The sequence below is a fragment of the Anopheles gambiae genome, chromosome 2 (genome assembly GCF_943734735.2).
Source record: "Anopheles gambiae chromosome 2, idAnoGambNW_F1_1, whole genome shotgun sequence".
Taxonomy (NCBI): domain Eukaryota; kingdom Metazoa; phylum Arthropoda; class Insecta; order Diptera; family Culicidae; genus Anopheles; species Anopheles gambiae.
The window spans coordinates 34,874,289-34,890,968 of NC_064601.1; the positions used below are offsets into that span (position 1 = coordinate 34,874,289).

The 16,680-nt window shown below is 44.5% G+C and overlaps 1 protein-coding gene across 3 annotated transcripts in view; it reads left to right on the plus strand.

Moving 5' to 3' along the window:
- Window positions 1-16,680, plus strand: part of LOC1279787 (M-phase inducer phosphatase) — a 116,933-nt gene that overhangs the window by 17,394 nt on the left and 82,859 nt on the right. For all 3 annotated transcript variants that reach the window (XM_061648698.1, XM_061648699.1, XM_061648700.1), the window contains one exon: window positions 9,644-9,863. In XM_061648698.1, coding sequence (XP_061504682.1) covers window positions 9,644-9,863 — 220 coding nt within the window. The remainder of the gene's footprint in view (window positions 1-9,643; window positions 9,864-16,680) is intronic.

The following is a 16,680-nucleotide window of genomic DNA, read 5'->3' on the forward strand; positions in this document are numbered from 1 at the left end:
AGTCCGCGGGCAGCGCGGAAATTAATGCATAATTAAACCGTCTGACCCTTAGGGTGCTCTGCGGCCATGTTCTTGGCCGACATTACTGGTCAAGACGGGGCGCGAAGGGGAGGGGGAGTGCTGCTGGGCTGAGGCGCGTTATCTCGGGGTTGAGAAATGTGAACCTACTTGACTCGCGGCCCTGGATTTGTGTCCGTTTTGGATAGTCTATTAGGCGGGTTTTATGCTCGTAAGCCCGGCCCAGGGATCGCGGGCACAAGCGCAGCACCGGTCAGCGAGGGGAGGCGTCCCCTTGCCCCCGGGGTGGTCGGTCGATGGGCAGGGCGTTAAGTGAATCTGTCATGCGCGAATGGAAGTGTATATGTGTATCTTCTCGGCAGGATCCGAAGAAAAAGGATCGTGGATTGGTGATAGAAATATGAATATGCTGTATATTGTGTTTGATTTGCCGAAGAGGAGGCCCTCTCTTTTTTAACACCTCGCTTCGAGAGGCTTTGCTGGGTGTGAGGCGTTTTGTTTCATTGTCTGAAGGTGCAATAAGTCTGCCGGTTTTTGTTTGAATGTAAAAGGATACGTTGCAGGGTGTGCGCGCGTTTGTAACGTGATGCGGACGCTACCGTTGGCGCGTTTAGTGTGTGGCAGCTATGGATGATAGTATTGAATCAACATTTCAAATGTATGCGATATCAAAAAATGATGAGCCTTTCTTCGAAGTCGTAATGATTTCAATGCATCTATTGAACCTAAGATATTCGATCGGTGGTGGCTTTAGTGAAGGAAAAAAAAGTTGAATTTTGTGTCCTTATTGATTTTATGTTAATATCAAATAACCCAATTCTTTTTCGTATGTGAATGTTTACGAATTTGTAACGTTAGGTAGTTCAACACGTTTGTCACCAAATGTTTTTCGAGACTAAGGTCTTATTATTGGCTCAGTAGCATCAAGCTATTCCACCGATTCCGTGGTGTATTAATCAAGTGTACGGCATTTACAACATGCTCGTCCTGTGTTCAAATCTCAAATCTGTACGATATGGTATGATCGCGAGAAGTTTCAAAGCCAGATCTTAACCTTCAATTATCGATGAACAAAAACATATCCAATCATTATCCTTGATATAATGTGTTACTTTACCTTCCCATTGAGAGAGTTTAAGAAGAAATCCCAAAAACCTCAGAGTATTTACTTGGACTGGACTACTTCGAGGACTTCTTTTGGCTGAGAGCAAACCAATGAGGCTTGAATTAGAATTACAGCTTAATGAATAACTGATGACATCTCACGAACGACTCAAAACATTGCTCTCCATATTAAAATAATATTAAAAAATGACCTCATTGTTAATTCCAACCCAAACAACTCTAGTGCGAGAGGATGTATAGCCTAAGGCCATAGCCTACCAGGCTGGTTTTTGATCTTGAGCTATTTTACCACCGTGCTGGATGATAACACACTTAGTGACCTTGTTGACTACAATTTACGATACGGTCACATATGCGTATCTATAGAACTAGTATTCCTTTCCTTTGCGTGCCTGATCTCCTCATGAGCAGATGGGCGCAATATGTGTGTAGATCCACAAATGACATCATTACTTTATCAGCTACAAACAAACACGCACACACACATCAATGCAGGCCTGACGCCGGCCGGCTGGCGAAAAGATTAGTGCGAATTCTGTGGCGGAATGTTTACTCCTTCCCGTTTGTAGGTCAATTCTAACGGAAATTCGTGTTCGTCTTTCGTTGGCCGGGGATTCAACCGTCGCCGGAGTTGGCAGCGGAGTAGTAGCGGGTAAGGTTAGGCGACGCCTAGCTGCTAGCCCGCTGTCGTGTGCCGATAAGCAAAGATGGGTAGCGCGATCGATGGGGGGGGGGGGGGGGCAGTCCCCATTCATACCATTCAGCGGAACACCATTCACGAAAGAAGCGCGAGATGGTTTGGGGGGAAAAGATTAATGGTAACTTTTCGCGTTTGACTCTTATCAAACACGGCTGCCCTGTGGGGAGCAGGGGTGTGGATTGTTGCAGCAGTTGAGATTGAATTCTTGTCGAACCTCCCCATCCCCTCCCCTTGTGCAATGTATGCAAACTAGCAGCGAACGTTTGTGGCAAAGTGCAGGAGCCATTCTTTGCGTCTATGATAGTACCACCATGATAACCTTCGGGCAGTTGGAGCCATTACTTTTGGCGCGAGTTTTTCGCATCAAGCAAACGCCGTGTGCGTGCCTAACCTTCGCCCTCCCTCTGGTAATGATGCAATTGCGCGCGCAATCTGATCATTCGTTGTTGTTGTTTTTTTCAACCGCTTTTAGGCTCAAAAAGGATTGGCAAACGTAATCTGGGCGGCGGCAGGATGTGTTTCAACGGTGCAACAATGTAGCGCAGTCAGTTGCAATCAGAAGTGTAATTACGTGTTTTTTTTTTGGAGGTAATAAAAACAATCAAAGTTCACAGAAACAGAGCACACACAATCCAGCTCGGTGGAATCTGTGTGGTTTTGGACGCCAGGGCCGCTTCGGTGGGTTTTATTGGTCGCGCAGCCAGCCAAGAAGATGCTTTGCGATGGGAAGACGGCGCTGCTTACAGTTTTATTTTTTTGAAATTAAACGTTTGCCTGCCGTGTTTCGTCTTGGGGGAAACTGATGTAATATCGTAAAGTAAGATTGTTTATGCACTCCTGCCGGCAGCATAAAGACACAGCCGCCGTTGAGTGACAAGAAGTTGAGCAATGAAAATGCGGTACCATGCGGAAGGGGAGTGTAAAGGAAAACGGAACCCAAAAAAACGCTACCCCTGATATGAGTCCGATTCTCCGGTGCAGTGTGAAACACTTCCTCCCCGATCATACCGTGCGATGATGGCAAAAGGTAAGAAAAACGCTGTACACTCTTTTCACCCTCCGGTGCAGCCAGCATCCCGCGCTATGTCGCACCCCTGGCATTTTTTTCCCTCTTCATCTTCTGTTTCCTCTCTACGCAAAGATCGGGCGCTTCTGCCAGGGATCGGGGGGTTTGGATTTGGTGCTTGTTGGGCGATGTAATTTGGTTTGGATCGTTTTAAATACAGCCCGCCTGCCGTTGCGCTTCCCGCGATCTGTGCTTGCACCAAGGGCTACAAACCGCGCTTAAGCGCAAGGACATTTTGTTCTGCATGTGTGCACTCTTCCGGATTGTAAAGAAAAGTGTTTAGATATTGTGTGTTAGAGAAAGCGAGAGAGAGAGAGAGAGAGAGAGTAAGCAGCGTGAAAAGCGGTGCTTAGAATAATGATTGATAACATTATCATCGTCGCTATCTGAGCGTGGAAAGAAATGAAATCGTTTTTATGATGATACGAGCACACCCGAGCACTATCCGCACGGGGTCTTGGGAATACATTAAAGAAATCACAAGACGCAGGGCAGGAGAGTGAACAAAAAACCAACAACATTAAGAACCACTGTTAGCCTCCAGTCGCGCGTGTATTCGTTTAGATTTTCCCGCTGGCAGATCCCGGAACCCGGAAGGAAAACTATGTTTTGTCACCATCGACTTTTGTGCATAATGAAAGCGAGTAAGGAATCGTTGTTTTTTGTTTTTCATTTTAGGGATGCGATCGTTACGTTGAGAGAGGGTATAAGCTTTTTTTTTGTTCAGCAAGGAAATGGATATGTGTGTGCCGTTTTTTTCGTCTTCAAAGTACTATTTTATGCATGAGAAATGTTTGAGCACATAAAAAATCACACACAGAGGATGAAAATTAAAATTACCCGTATGCAGCTGAGGGGAGAGAGGGGGGGGGAGGGATACGTTGGTGATAGTTGACAATTTGATGATACCAGTTTTGTGGAAGCCATCGGGTTTTGTTCGGAACCGTTGACAAAAGATTAATTACGACGGTGTGCTATCGGGGGCCACTTTTTGCTCCGCATCATGACTGGTGTGTGCGGTTGACGGTAGAAGTAGGTTGGTTTTTTTTCGATACTTTTTGAAACTTGAAGTATTAAAAAAAGAAAAAAAAAACTTTTTTATGTGAAAAATAACAAATTAAAAAAAAAATTACAAAAAAAAACTCCACAATGATTGAGGCGGATTTCCACTTTCCGGCTTTTGTCTCTATGCTCGTGCCCGGTTTTTCCTGTTGCTGCTGGGAAAAGCCCTCACCGCACAGAGAAAGAGGAGCTCGAAGTCCCCCCTCCCCCTTGTGATGCACAGGATGACCCGGTTGGTGCCCTCTTAGTACTACGGGATGGTGCATAAATTAAAATTTTCGAAATTAAAATAATCATACCCCCGATCCCGGTTCGATCTTGTTTTGTTTTTACCGAGCGAGGGAAGCAAAATGATGCTCTCCGATGAATCAAACCCGGTCCACACCTAGTCATCGTCAACGGCTGCAAGTTTCAGCTGGCAGCGCTTTTGTGCAGTTGCCATGAAAGTGAAAATGTCGCTCGTTGTTTGTAGATTACGTAATTCGGGGGACAAGGAAATGAAGCATATTTATAAAACAAAACCAAAAAAAAAAACAACAACAACGCTCATCTACATCTTGATGGGAGAGGCTGGGTTGTTGATAAGGGAAGAGAAACGTGCCGCCCGAGGTACTTGCCGAGCGGCACTGAACCAAAGCCAACCTTTCGATTGCCGGATCTCGCCGGAACGGTGCCGTACCGTGGCGGTCGAGGTTAACTGGTTCTTCAGGTTGTTTGTTTGGACGTGCACTCTCGGGGATCTGGGATCTCGCGTGTGTAGATGGTCATCTTGCGTCCGTCCTCCATTGTGGCCATTGTTTTTGAGCGATGCAACAGCGGGGCCCTCTCCGCAAGGGTGAAAACAATGCAGAGACTTATTAGATTTGCCACGGATAATTCATGCCTTCGCCGGACGGGGCGATGTTGGTTTTTCTTGTTTCTCGAGCGAGAGCTGCCGCACTACCATCTGCTTGAACTAGTTTTGATTAAGCGATCATATTGACCTTTGCCGTGACGTGACATCCTCTGTTTGCTGACGCATTTCTCAAGCATATTAGAAGCTCCCAGACACGGAGCGATGTTGTGAGGACAGTTATAACCGGGCAGGCTATACAGATTGCATCGGGGCCGGCAGCAGTAGGGGGGGTCCGGTTTGACCAGTTCTGGGAGAAACATTACGGGCCGGGAGAGGACGATGTGCGATACACTAACCTTTTTGGGGTGGTGTGTTTGCCCGGTGATTGATGCTTAAGATGAGCGGACAAGAAATGAACCGGAACGGAACAGAAACCAACAAATTTAATAAAAAACTGAAATGTTCTAACGCTTTACTGATGACTGTAGGGGTTTGTTAATCACATCTGATAGGCAAAACGGTCAAAGAAACGGTTTAATGTCGTCTATTTCATCTCATTTATATAGATTAGATAGGACGTTGGGTTTTTTTTTCGAGGTTTGGTTTCCGGTGTACTGTTTTTTCTGGGTTTCTCATCTACACAGTGTCTCATTGTACGTGAGCTGTTAATATTACGCACTGTTTGCAATGTCTCTTCTGTCGGAACAGCTTTTTTCGGGCAGTTTGCGAACGATTTTCTCACATTCTTCATCCATTTCGATCGATCATGTTTGCTCTCGGTGTAAGCAGGTTAGTTGTCCTGCGAGAGCATATTTGCTCACTGTATCTATTTACAGCAGAACCCCCCTTCCAAACTCGCACCTTCATTTTTGGAAGGTGATAATGTGCCTAGACCACCAACCACACCGTTGTCGGCTAGATCAATATTTGCTTCGTGCGCGGCAGTTCGACGGTTGGGGATAGCTAGGAAAACGTGCATGAAAATTGCCGATGCCGGAAGTGAACGAAGTGTTTTGATTGTTTGCTGATGTATAAATTTTGATACGCACACTACACGCGCATTCGCACAAAGTTCAAGCGTGTCCTGTGCGTGTGCGTTACCCGTAGTCGCACCGTTACACGTGTTGCGCAACTTCAACGGTCAACGGTTGGTTGGGCGTTAACGCAATCGCACGCGCAATAGGACGAGTGGTGCGTTTAAATCATGGTTCCATCCTGTAGGCATTTGTCTACACCGGACAGCCGTTGAAGAAGTTCGTTGCGTTTGGAGAAGTCCGATCGGCCGAGCGTGAAAAAAGCGCCTGCAGTATGTTTGCCGTTGGGTTTCTGCCGCTTGTGGAGTCAGACCTTAGGCGCGCCAGTTTCATGTTGAACCTGCTGCAGTAATTGTACGATGCAGTGGGCACACACACACACACACACACACACACACACACACACACACACACACACACACACACACACACACACACACACACACACACACACACACACATTAATAGGCAATGAAGGGGAGGACAAGTACAGCAAAAACCTATTCCTAGTCACAGTGACCCAGGGCCCAGGGCTAGCAGCAAGGCAATATGTTTTTCGTAGTCGTTGATGAACCTGCCTCATCTATCGGGAGGGATATGTTTTTTTTTCTTTCTCTACTTGTAGCTCAACAGGTTAGGTCGAATAATTGCTCCTCGTCAAGCAACACGGCTAAGGTGAGTGGAGTGGAGTTCTTCCTTACCTTTGCCTGGGCAAACAACTCCCGCTCTCTTTCACCTCGATGAAGCCTTATGCCCGTGCTGTGCTCCACACCAACACTGCGCAACCCCTGAACCGGAGGGGAGAAAAATGGAAATAGCCTTACCGGAATTGTGCACGGAAGTGTGAAGAAGTGTGCCTACGGTCCTACTACGGCAAGGGAAGGGAAGAAATGAAACGAACCTGATCGTGCGCGCGCGGGACAAGGCAATGCCCCCGACCATCGTCAAACAGGTGCAACGCGGGGTCGGTACGGACTTTTTCAACGGTTTTTCCCGACCACTTTCGGCGGTCGGCTACAGGAAACGTCCCGGTCGACGACGGTGTCTTGATTTGTTTCTCCCCCCCCCCCCCCTCTGTTGTTGTGGTTGAGGACACCGTTCTTGATCGTTTCTTACTTTGCTAGGAATCAGATCACTCCGCCCGGATATGACCGGCAAAGGTTGTTACTGGTAATTTAGCAACGGCGCAACTCACCGCTGCGCAGTTCCTGTCCGCTGCGGGAGGAACTTTTGAGACAGAGCAGCAACCTGTGAGTGTGTGTGCTGTAAGGCGTATCGCTTGCGATGCACACGACGAGCAACCGCCACGGTACCACGATATTTGCACGGTTCAAAGGACACCCACTGACAATGGTACGTTTTCTGAGTGTTTTTTGTTTTTTTTTTTTGGGTTTCGGTTTTTCTAACCTTACGTGCAGGAGGGATGGGCTTTTGTGAAGAGGATGGACATTCTTAGACGACGCGCTTTGTGTGTGGAGACGGTGTGTGACGGCGGTAAGGGAGGAAAACGACGTACCTTCTAGCGCTGCGCACGTGTTCAAATATGATCGGGAGCGCAGCGTTTTAACCGGAAGCGCGCTCGTTTTTAAATTCTTATGGAAATGAATATTTGGTGCGCACAAGAGGGCGAGGCTCTCGTGCCGTCGAGACATGTTTCGAGCGAGTTTATGACACGCGTGTGCCTACGCTCCTTACCTTCAGCAGAAGGGCAAAGGTCACAAATTGCGCTTTTTTATATGATCCTCTGTTTCTGGCTCTCTCACTCTTTCTTTCTGTCAGTTTGTATTAGTTTGTTTAGGCTTGAATAATAAAGCAAGGCCGTGCGTGTCTGGTGTGTTCTTCACTACAAGCCTTAGCGCCCTGCCGTCAAGTGTGCTGTTCGTTTGGGCCTATTTATTGCAGTTCAAATTTCGCAACCCCTGCAATCCTACCGAAGGCAGCACGTGTTGGACAAATGATGAACATATGCGTCTTGCGTCCTTATACATGTGTGTGGTGCTTGTTTTGTGTGTACTCATCATTCGTCTATTCGGAACCATTGTGCGATTTGCTGCTAAAGTTCGGCAAAGGAGATGGAAAGCACCGGAGCGACGAGTGCCTTTTGGGTATGATTTAATTGTATGCAGGACTGTGTATTTCGGGACATTAAAATGAATCCCATTTCCCTTTGATGTACTTCCTCGCTTCCAGGATCTTACTTCTCGGCGTATTTTCGGTCGACTGTACACATCTCACAAAAAAGTGCACATCGAAAGTGATGGCAAACGAAGATGTGTATTCATGTGATTCTGTTGAGATACGTTTCCTTCCGTTTTCGGTCGCTTTTACCGTCGACCTCAGTGCCGAGTCCCCCGGCAGTCGACTCCTTAACCCACAATACGGAGCGGAAGTTTGCAAGATTCTAATAATGCGTAATCGGAAGTATACACTTTTCGGGCTGAGATCGTAGATCGGGATATTTTTTGTTTGTGCTCTAGTGATCGGTACTGGTGGTAGGGTAGGACCGATGTTCATTTTGAGGGTAATGGGTGTAATATTTTTCATCTCAAAAGAGTTCAAAAGCGAAGTCTACCGAACTGAGATGGTGTGATTTGACACGACACGAAAGCGCAAAATTGAGCCTCAAAAACCAAAATTTACCCAAGCGAACGAAATACGAATGTTTATTGAATTTGCAATCCCTGCCACGTTTGCGGTTTGGTTGGTATAAAACAATCGTAACATAATTCTTGCACGATCTCATTTATTGGGAAGCGCAATCAATAAAGATGGATCGCATGTTCAATCGTCTGACCGCATAATTGTAAAATGGTGGAGAAGTATAGTAAACTAAAGGATGAAAAGGTATGATCAGTTGCTAATTTTAAGTTATTCAAGGGTTCAAATAACCGGATATTTATCATTACTATTTTTTACTTGATTTACATGTTTCGTTCGCGTTGAAGTTCGCGTTGAAAACTCAAAAACAATAATTCCAATCACATGTATCGTTCAATATTGTATTGGTTCAATTGGTCATAATTTTAAGTGAGTAAAATGACAAGGATCCCTTTGATATCCGAAAAGAACCCATTAATTTTATGATTAAGGCCTGAACCAGGGGTCTCCAAACATTTCAGTTCTCGGGCCTCGTTTTGCTAAGACAATACTTAAGGAATATATCGAATTTATATAGATTTCTATTGTTGAAGCTTAATTTACGACTTTAAAAATATAAATTAAAGGTTTAAAGAAAATGATCGAAATATTAGACTATTAATTTAATTATTTACAAAACCATTTCGGACCGCATGTCGCCTTTCCTAAACGATCATTATTATCTATTATTAAATAATTTAACATTGCGAATTGCAGTACTTTTTACTAGGTATTTAGAATTGATCTTAAATTATACTCTTCAGAACGAATCCATTGCAAATATGGAATTTTTTAAGCTAAATGATTTTTTTTTCTAGTGCTCTCAGGTCTGAAAGATGAAAATATTACCCAAATATACCGTCTCTATGGGCTCTAGATAAGAGATAGCAGCTGCTAACACATGAAAGAAACGCTCTATGCTCTATGAATGTTATCTATAACTAAAAGAGGGGTATCGTATGCTAGTATGGTTATGATTGATTGAGGTGGATTCTCAGAATAACTTGATGTCCAAATAATGAACCTTACCAATAAAAATATAAAACCGCCATAATGTAGCCCTCCAGCAAAATGTGTTCCTCTAAATTTTAGCTGCTCTTAACAACATATTAAATTCCTTCCAAATTTTAACTCGACTTTTGTCTGTTACTCTTTTCAATTCCCAGAAGGCAAATTTCAGCGCGTAGTCCAGGGAGAAAGCAAGTTGACGCCGTCTGGCAAACTTGTCTCCAGCCGTGGCCAGCAGCTTCCGAATGCTGACGAACGCTATCGAACGCTTGAAAACGCCGGCGGTAACAACAAAGACGACGACAGTACCGACCACCACTGGCAGAATCATTATCGGCAGCAGCAACAGGAGGAGGATGGTGATACATTGAACCGCAGGTAGGTGACAAATGGTCGCGCCGGATTGCATAAAAACTGCCCGCTCACCGTTTTGGCAATAGATGTTAGTGCGGCACAATTGTTTTTTTTTTTTGTGTTTGCTAATGCCATCATCGATTGTTCTCAGCCGATATGCCGTGCAAATTCTTCGCCGTGATAATTAGGTGGCGCCACAGCGACACAAGAGCTGCCGGGGACATACTGCAGGGACATGATCCCTTTTGTGTGTAGTTTTCCGTTGCTAGATGTTTTGTCGTTATCATTAGTTGCCAAAGAAAAAAAATCAGAACATCCTTACAATGAGAGTGACACTGAAAACAATGATTAACTGGAAGTCATTTTTCACATTTCTCGTTCGTTCATGCTGAGATGGGTTCGCAACAAGTGCATGACGGACAAACACCCCGTGTACGTACAGCAACAATAACAAAAAAGGGACGCAAAGGATGTCCAACACAGCCAGTGCTGTGCGCGTATGCATCGATGGGAAAGCAATTGTATGTTAGATCTAGGGATCAACGATAAAAAAACGTCATCCTTTACTTCGGGTGTCTGCTTTGTGCAGGATCACCACTGACTGCGTCGGCGTAAGGGGCATTTGGGATAGTGGCATGTTGCTTTTTTTTTTGCAATGTTTTCCACCGCCTCGGCGCTAGCCTTCGTTTAAAAGGACCTTTTTGCCTGCTTTCTTCCATTGGCACGATCATTTATCATGTTTATCGATGGGTTTTGGCAGCGGAGAATCCCTGGCGCGGTTGGGCAAAAGGACTAGATATCGTCCGTTACACTTGCAGTCGTGGATGGGCTTTTTAAAAATGGATCCGTTACGGTTGCATGGGCATTTTTGGCGTGAGATTGACCTGCCAGCATAATGCTGAAAATAGTAATTAAATCGTGATTTCTGCAACATTAAAGGGATTTCCTTTTTTTCGGAGTTGCAACCAGCCTAAAGATAAAAATGCAACGGTGCTGCGCTTGTCCGTTCTATTGTTTGATGGTAGTGTTATTTTTTTTACAGTGGCAAGAAAGGAACGATAACAGGTTAGCGGCAAAAGTACACGGTGTTTGATCTTTCGCAACTGCTAGAAATGTTCGAATAAAAGTAGTAAGTGAAAAACTATGCAATTACATTTACAAGTGTGTATATGATCACTGTGCAACACAAAATGTAAAAATCATGAAATGAAATAGTGAGCACCTAGAAAGCACCGTGCGTAATGTGTAGGCAGTAGCGGAATAATGTACAATTTGTGCCACTTTACCATACCTAATGGGAGATAATTTGCTGTTCTACGAAAAATACACTATGAGACCTACAAAATCATACACATCAACACAAATCGGTCACGCATTTCTAGCAAATTGCAAAGATCGATCAGTAACCAACCGACCGGTTTTTTCTTTTTGAGTGCCGCCACGCCACAAGTTTCCCTTTAAACGTTCCGATGCATTGGGCATTTCTTTTTTTTTTACAGGAACATGTCCAGAATGCACCATGCCGGGCGTTTCGGGGTCCGAGAAATTAACGATGGTACGTGATTTGCAAAAAAAAAACGGCTGGCTTTCGAAAACAGACATGTAATTTCCTCCATCCCCTTGAAGATGCAATCGATTTTGTGTACGGATACATTCCGCGCAGCAGATCATGGCGCAGGAAAAAGTACACCCATGCCTTATTTTTTAACCATTTCAAGAATGGTTAATTACTAAGTTGCATTTTAGCAGCTAATAAAAAAGCTGTATTACCGTACCGCCAAAAGAAGTGTGTTTATAGCATCCTTCCGGCAATGGAGTGGTGTTATACGGTTTACGCTAAGGTGCAAACTGCACTGTGCGTTGCAAACGATCCGCACGCTCTTCAAGGATCTTACGGGGGTGAGAAAAGGGATGATTTCCTCGATACTGTTTTTTATTGCGCATCTCTATTGCTTCAATCCATGGCATGGTCGAATGTGTGACTTTGGGCTGCTTGCATAATTTACGCACAGCAGTGACTCGATCAGTTTTTATGGCTTTTCGATTTTTGGTACCGTGTCGTAAAATCACTGAGCCCGCGCCGACACTGGCAACTGGAGGGAATGTGCACCAACGATGCGATAGAATACCTCTCCGGCAGTACAATGTCGCTCTCCCTTCGCATCGAGGACGCGCACCATGCGATGCGTTTCTCACACTGTGCGGCCCAGGACTTGTGTGTGGGTCGTTCTCCCCGGGAAGAAAGCGCCACACCATAAATAATGGACCTGAACCTCCGGGCCCTCCTGCGACGTGCTTTTATTGCACGTCATATAGATAGCGAACGATTGAGCATTCCGGGAACTGTGAAGCCGGGCTTAATGCAGTGCGCGTGAGGTCTTATTGTTTGTGCATAGCTGATGATGCTTATTTCAAATACAGGTTCTTGTAGTGTATTTCATATTGTCTATAAGTTACAACGTTGTAACGAGTTAAATAATGTGATTCATTTGATTTTCGGTAAGGTTTCTAAGACTCGTTATGTCCTCTTCGCTGACTGATCTAAATTTTTTAAATAAACAATCAATTACCAAGATTATCGTTTGAAGGACATTGTGGGACCTTTAATGGTGTCATTAGAGCTCAAGGTTTCCCGCAAATGACAGGATTGTTACTGCCATCATACCGTAACACAGGAGTACATTGTTTCTGAGGACAGGCTCGAGCAAAACTTTATTGCCTTTATAATGATCGTCATTGAACGAGTTAGAATTCACACTTTTGCATTATGCAAACACTTTATGAGAATATTTACTATGTTCTTATAGTGATCTAAATCAAAGCTTCATGAGTTAATTGTGCAAAATATTTCAAATGTTTAAAATCTTCAAATATAAAGGTTTTTATTTTGCAAGATTTTTTTTAAAGTATTACGCAACTCGTCACTATTTTGCAGAAATTTAATACCGATTTCGGGGAAGCCAAATAAAAAAAGGAACCAGCACAACAGGATATACTGGTGGTCTACATCACTCAGCAATCAACCTGCTGGTATGTAACGGAAAACCGGGCGGAAAAGAGCGTAATTTGAGCTCGTTCACTGTCAAAATGGATTTGCATGACACCGGACACTCGTTCAGTTGGAGAGCCACTTGCTTTGCCTGTGTGTTGCGGTTTTTTGCCGACATACTTTGAAGGGCACATAGTACTGTCATATGGTGCGAAGTTTAAAGCTGTTGTTGTACGGGATACCGAGAATGATTTCAAACGGTTAAAAAAGATTCCATTTTTCATGGCACAATTTTAAATGTTTTCAAAAACAATCACCATCATTATAATTATGTCAGTTTCATTTCTATGGCGGCAAAGACGAGACCATACATTCATAAATTAGTTTTTAAATATACTTTCCTCACCTAGATAACCTAGTGTGTAGTTTGTGCGCTAATGAGGACCTCCTGGCAATCGGGAGGAAGAGTCAATATTAGTTTTTGTCCAGATTCCCATGAAGACTTCAGGGAACCGATGGTCATTGGTTGGTAGAATAGTTTGTTGCCGGTGCCGTATGGCAAGCGAGATTAAAACTCCACCGAAAGGCAAAAGAAAGGATGCGAGGTTTTAAATGCTGCTGCTGCGGATGCTCGTCGCTACCATCAGGTAATCGGAGCCAAATTGCCCCTTCCCATATGGTGTGGGTCCTTTCTACTGCTCTCTGTGATTAGCCGGTTCGCCAGACGCGTTCGATTAATTGGGTGTTAGATTTATGGATCCTAATGACCACCCACCCATACTCTCGGACGAGGTAATCCGAGAAGATCCTTTTGATTTTCGACCGATCGTCGTCGCAAGATCACCATCGATGAAAAGAGTCTTAATTTGCATTTTTTTTTTCGTAAAATGCCTTTTCTCTTGAGGTTCGAATAATCACAACAGCATGTTGCACAGATATCGTATCTCTCCACACTGCGCATTGCCAGACCTTGTTTTGGAACCTTTTGCTTTCTTCGTTGATTTGCCTTTGGACACTTTTCCACATTGTGGAGTGTTTATGTTTTGCCATGCCTCAATGGAGCAACGATTACTTGCTTCTACCCTTCGATGTGTATTTTACCAGTTGGGAAGAAGGAAACTCTCATCGACGGCTCCGTACCCTATGGCGAAAATGAAGGAAAGTATGATGAAGTGGCCACTTGAGCTGCTTCAAGAAGGCGTACGATCGTCAACGATGGTGGCAGTTTTGGTCGGGCACCGTGCCAAGATGTTGATGTCCGTCCTGAAAGCATTCGGAAATTGTTTATGCGCATGGTTGAAGTGTAGTTGCAATCTCTGAAGGCGTTCGTAGATGTAGTAGTAGTAGTAGTAGTAGAATCAGAAGGAACGATCAGGGGTTTACGGCATTAAACAGCATCCGACGTCCTGGGATGTGGATGACAAACGTAATTCATACTTTTGGCGCGCAAATGCGGCGTCTGGGATCGTTGGTGACCCGTGTTATAACAGATTGCTCGATGTTCCATTATTTGCCGATTAGATGTCTTATCACTACTTTGAACTGTGAGTGTCTGCGTATAACAATTACAGTCTCATTGTTTTAGTTGGTTGCTTTGAAATGTATATATCATCTAGATTCTAACAAGATATCTTCAAAACTTCTTAGATACCTAGATAGGTCCATTCGTGTCAGCAAGTTTCCTTTGCAGAAGATCCTACTGATCGTGATCACGAACAGGAAAAAGGATATCGGTATTCAACGTTGTTCATTCCTTTTCTCCCAGTTCTGGCTAGAACAACCGCTATTTTCACCTTGCCTATTGGATTTTTTGCCGCAATAACCAAAGGCCAAAAGCGTACAGGTACTTCGCATATAAGGTTTCCTTAGCCCTACTCTTCTCTCGATCAACGACCGTTTCACTTTCTTATTGGTATACCTGTTGCTCACTACAAAGCCATGCTGAAATGCACACATTCATGCCATTGTCTTGCCATTATGCTCGACCCGTTCCCGTCCCGTTGTGTCTATATCCGCCTACCAATTCACGTCATTCACCTGTGGGTCCTGTTGGAAAAGTGTGCGTGCGGTGAAAACGGTAAGGCTCATGTAGAAGCGGTCGCGCTACCTGTTCTGTTCTGTCTGTGTTTTTGTTGCTGCTCCTGGCTTCGTCCTGCCAATACACACAAGTGTGTGTGTGCGTATTTCGTGCCCGTGCCAGCCAATACACACGGGATGAGGGGTGTGGATGTGATCGCAAACCGTTGGCCCCGTTTGTTGGTACGTGCGACGGTGTACGGTAGTGTGTGAAGATTGTGTGTGAAGCGGCGACCCAGCGTTTTCCAGCTTCCAGTGTGTCCCGCTCGCTCGCTCGCTCGCAACCTGTCGGCCAATGTCTAACAGGATTATAACAGTGTTGTGCGTTCGCTCTTTGTCGCTCTTCCTTGCCCTAGGATGCAAAACCCCTACACAAGGGGGCACACAAGTATCTGCTGGACACGAGTCAATCTCTTCTCGGATGACGGTTGGGCGATGAGCCGTGAGAACGTGCGCTCCGGCAAAAGTGTGCGTTTTTATGATTTGTTGTTGTTGGTTTCTCTCCTTTTTTGTCCCGGTTTTTTTTTCTTGCTGCTGGGTCTAATCACCAGTGTTCACTTTTTCCTAACGAGAATTTTCGTTTGTTTATTGCCGAACCGTTTTTGGCCTGTTATCCTTTCAGGAGCGAACCGTGGGAGTAGTACGAACCGAGGAAGATGATGGTGATGTATTGGTACGAGCGGTGTTGGCGCGCTTTTTTAATATTCTGGCGCGAAAAAGCGGCGTCAGGTGGATTTTTGGTTTGTACGTGTTGGAAATCTGGTTGGAATGTGTTTTTTTATTACATACCGAGGACACAAGTGGAATCCGTGGGGTATCGGTCTATTGAGATGAAATATTGTCTGACAGTTTATCAAACTGTTAATCCTATTTCTCGGCAAGCATTAAAAAGTATTGAATGTTCAATTAAGGACTATTATTGGTTACAATAAAGACCTCTGGACGAATAGGCAACGACGATGATCGATTTTGGGATAGCACGTTATGTTATGATTAGTTATGACTAATATATATTGCAAGTAGGAATATTACTAAAAAATCATCATTATGTAAACTTTGTCTTGATGGATGAAGATTTGTTGCATTTATACGGTTACCAAAGAGAACGTTCAGCTGCCTAGAATAAACATCGTTAAGAACTCATCCCTTCTAATAGATTTCGACTTCAATTATGAAAATAATGGCATTAGTGTTTATCTATCCGACGTACTGCCGTATATACGTGGAGGGATAGAGCATACTTCAGAGCTAATAGACAATCAGCTCCCGGTAAATCTTCCATCATCTCGGACTTGGATGAATGGATCGCCCACCCCTACGAGGCCGCTGGGCAGCTGGCTCCGAAGTAAAAAACTAATTACCAGTTCTATATTCCCATATGCAAATTCATCGTGCGGTTGGGTTTTCATTGAACAGATTTGCACTTCCATTTACTCGAATCGTTTCGGTTGTCCACCTTCTGTGCGATGGAATTAAAACCGCTCAGGTGTCCCTAGCAGGGACTTCCTTTCTTTTGCCAAAAGGTTCGAACGGTAGACACAGCAACAACAAAAAAAGAAGGTAAATCTTATCAGTGGCTCCGAGAAGCACAGCTTATCTGTTAGGAAAAATAAACAACCTTCCAGATTAAGTCTTTGAGATCGTACCGACCAAGAGGAGCGAGAGGCTCGACTTGCTAGTTAGCCAGCTATTTGCATTTTTTCCTCCCTTCCCAATCGATACCAGCGGTTAGAGATTGTTTTGGAAGCTGATTAGATGCTCAAATCGACGGTGTGG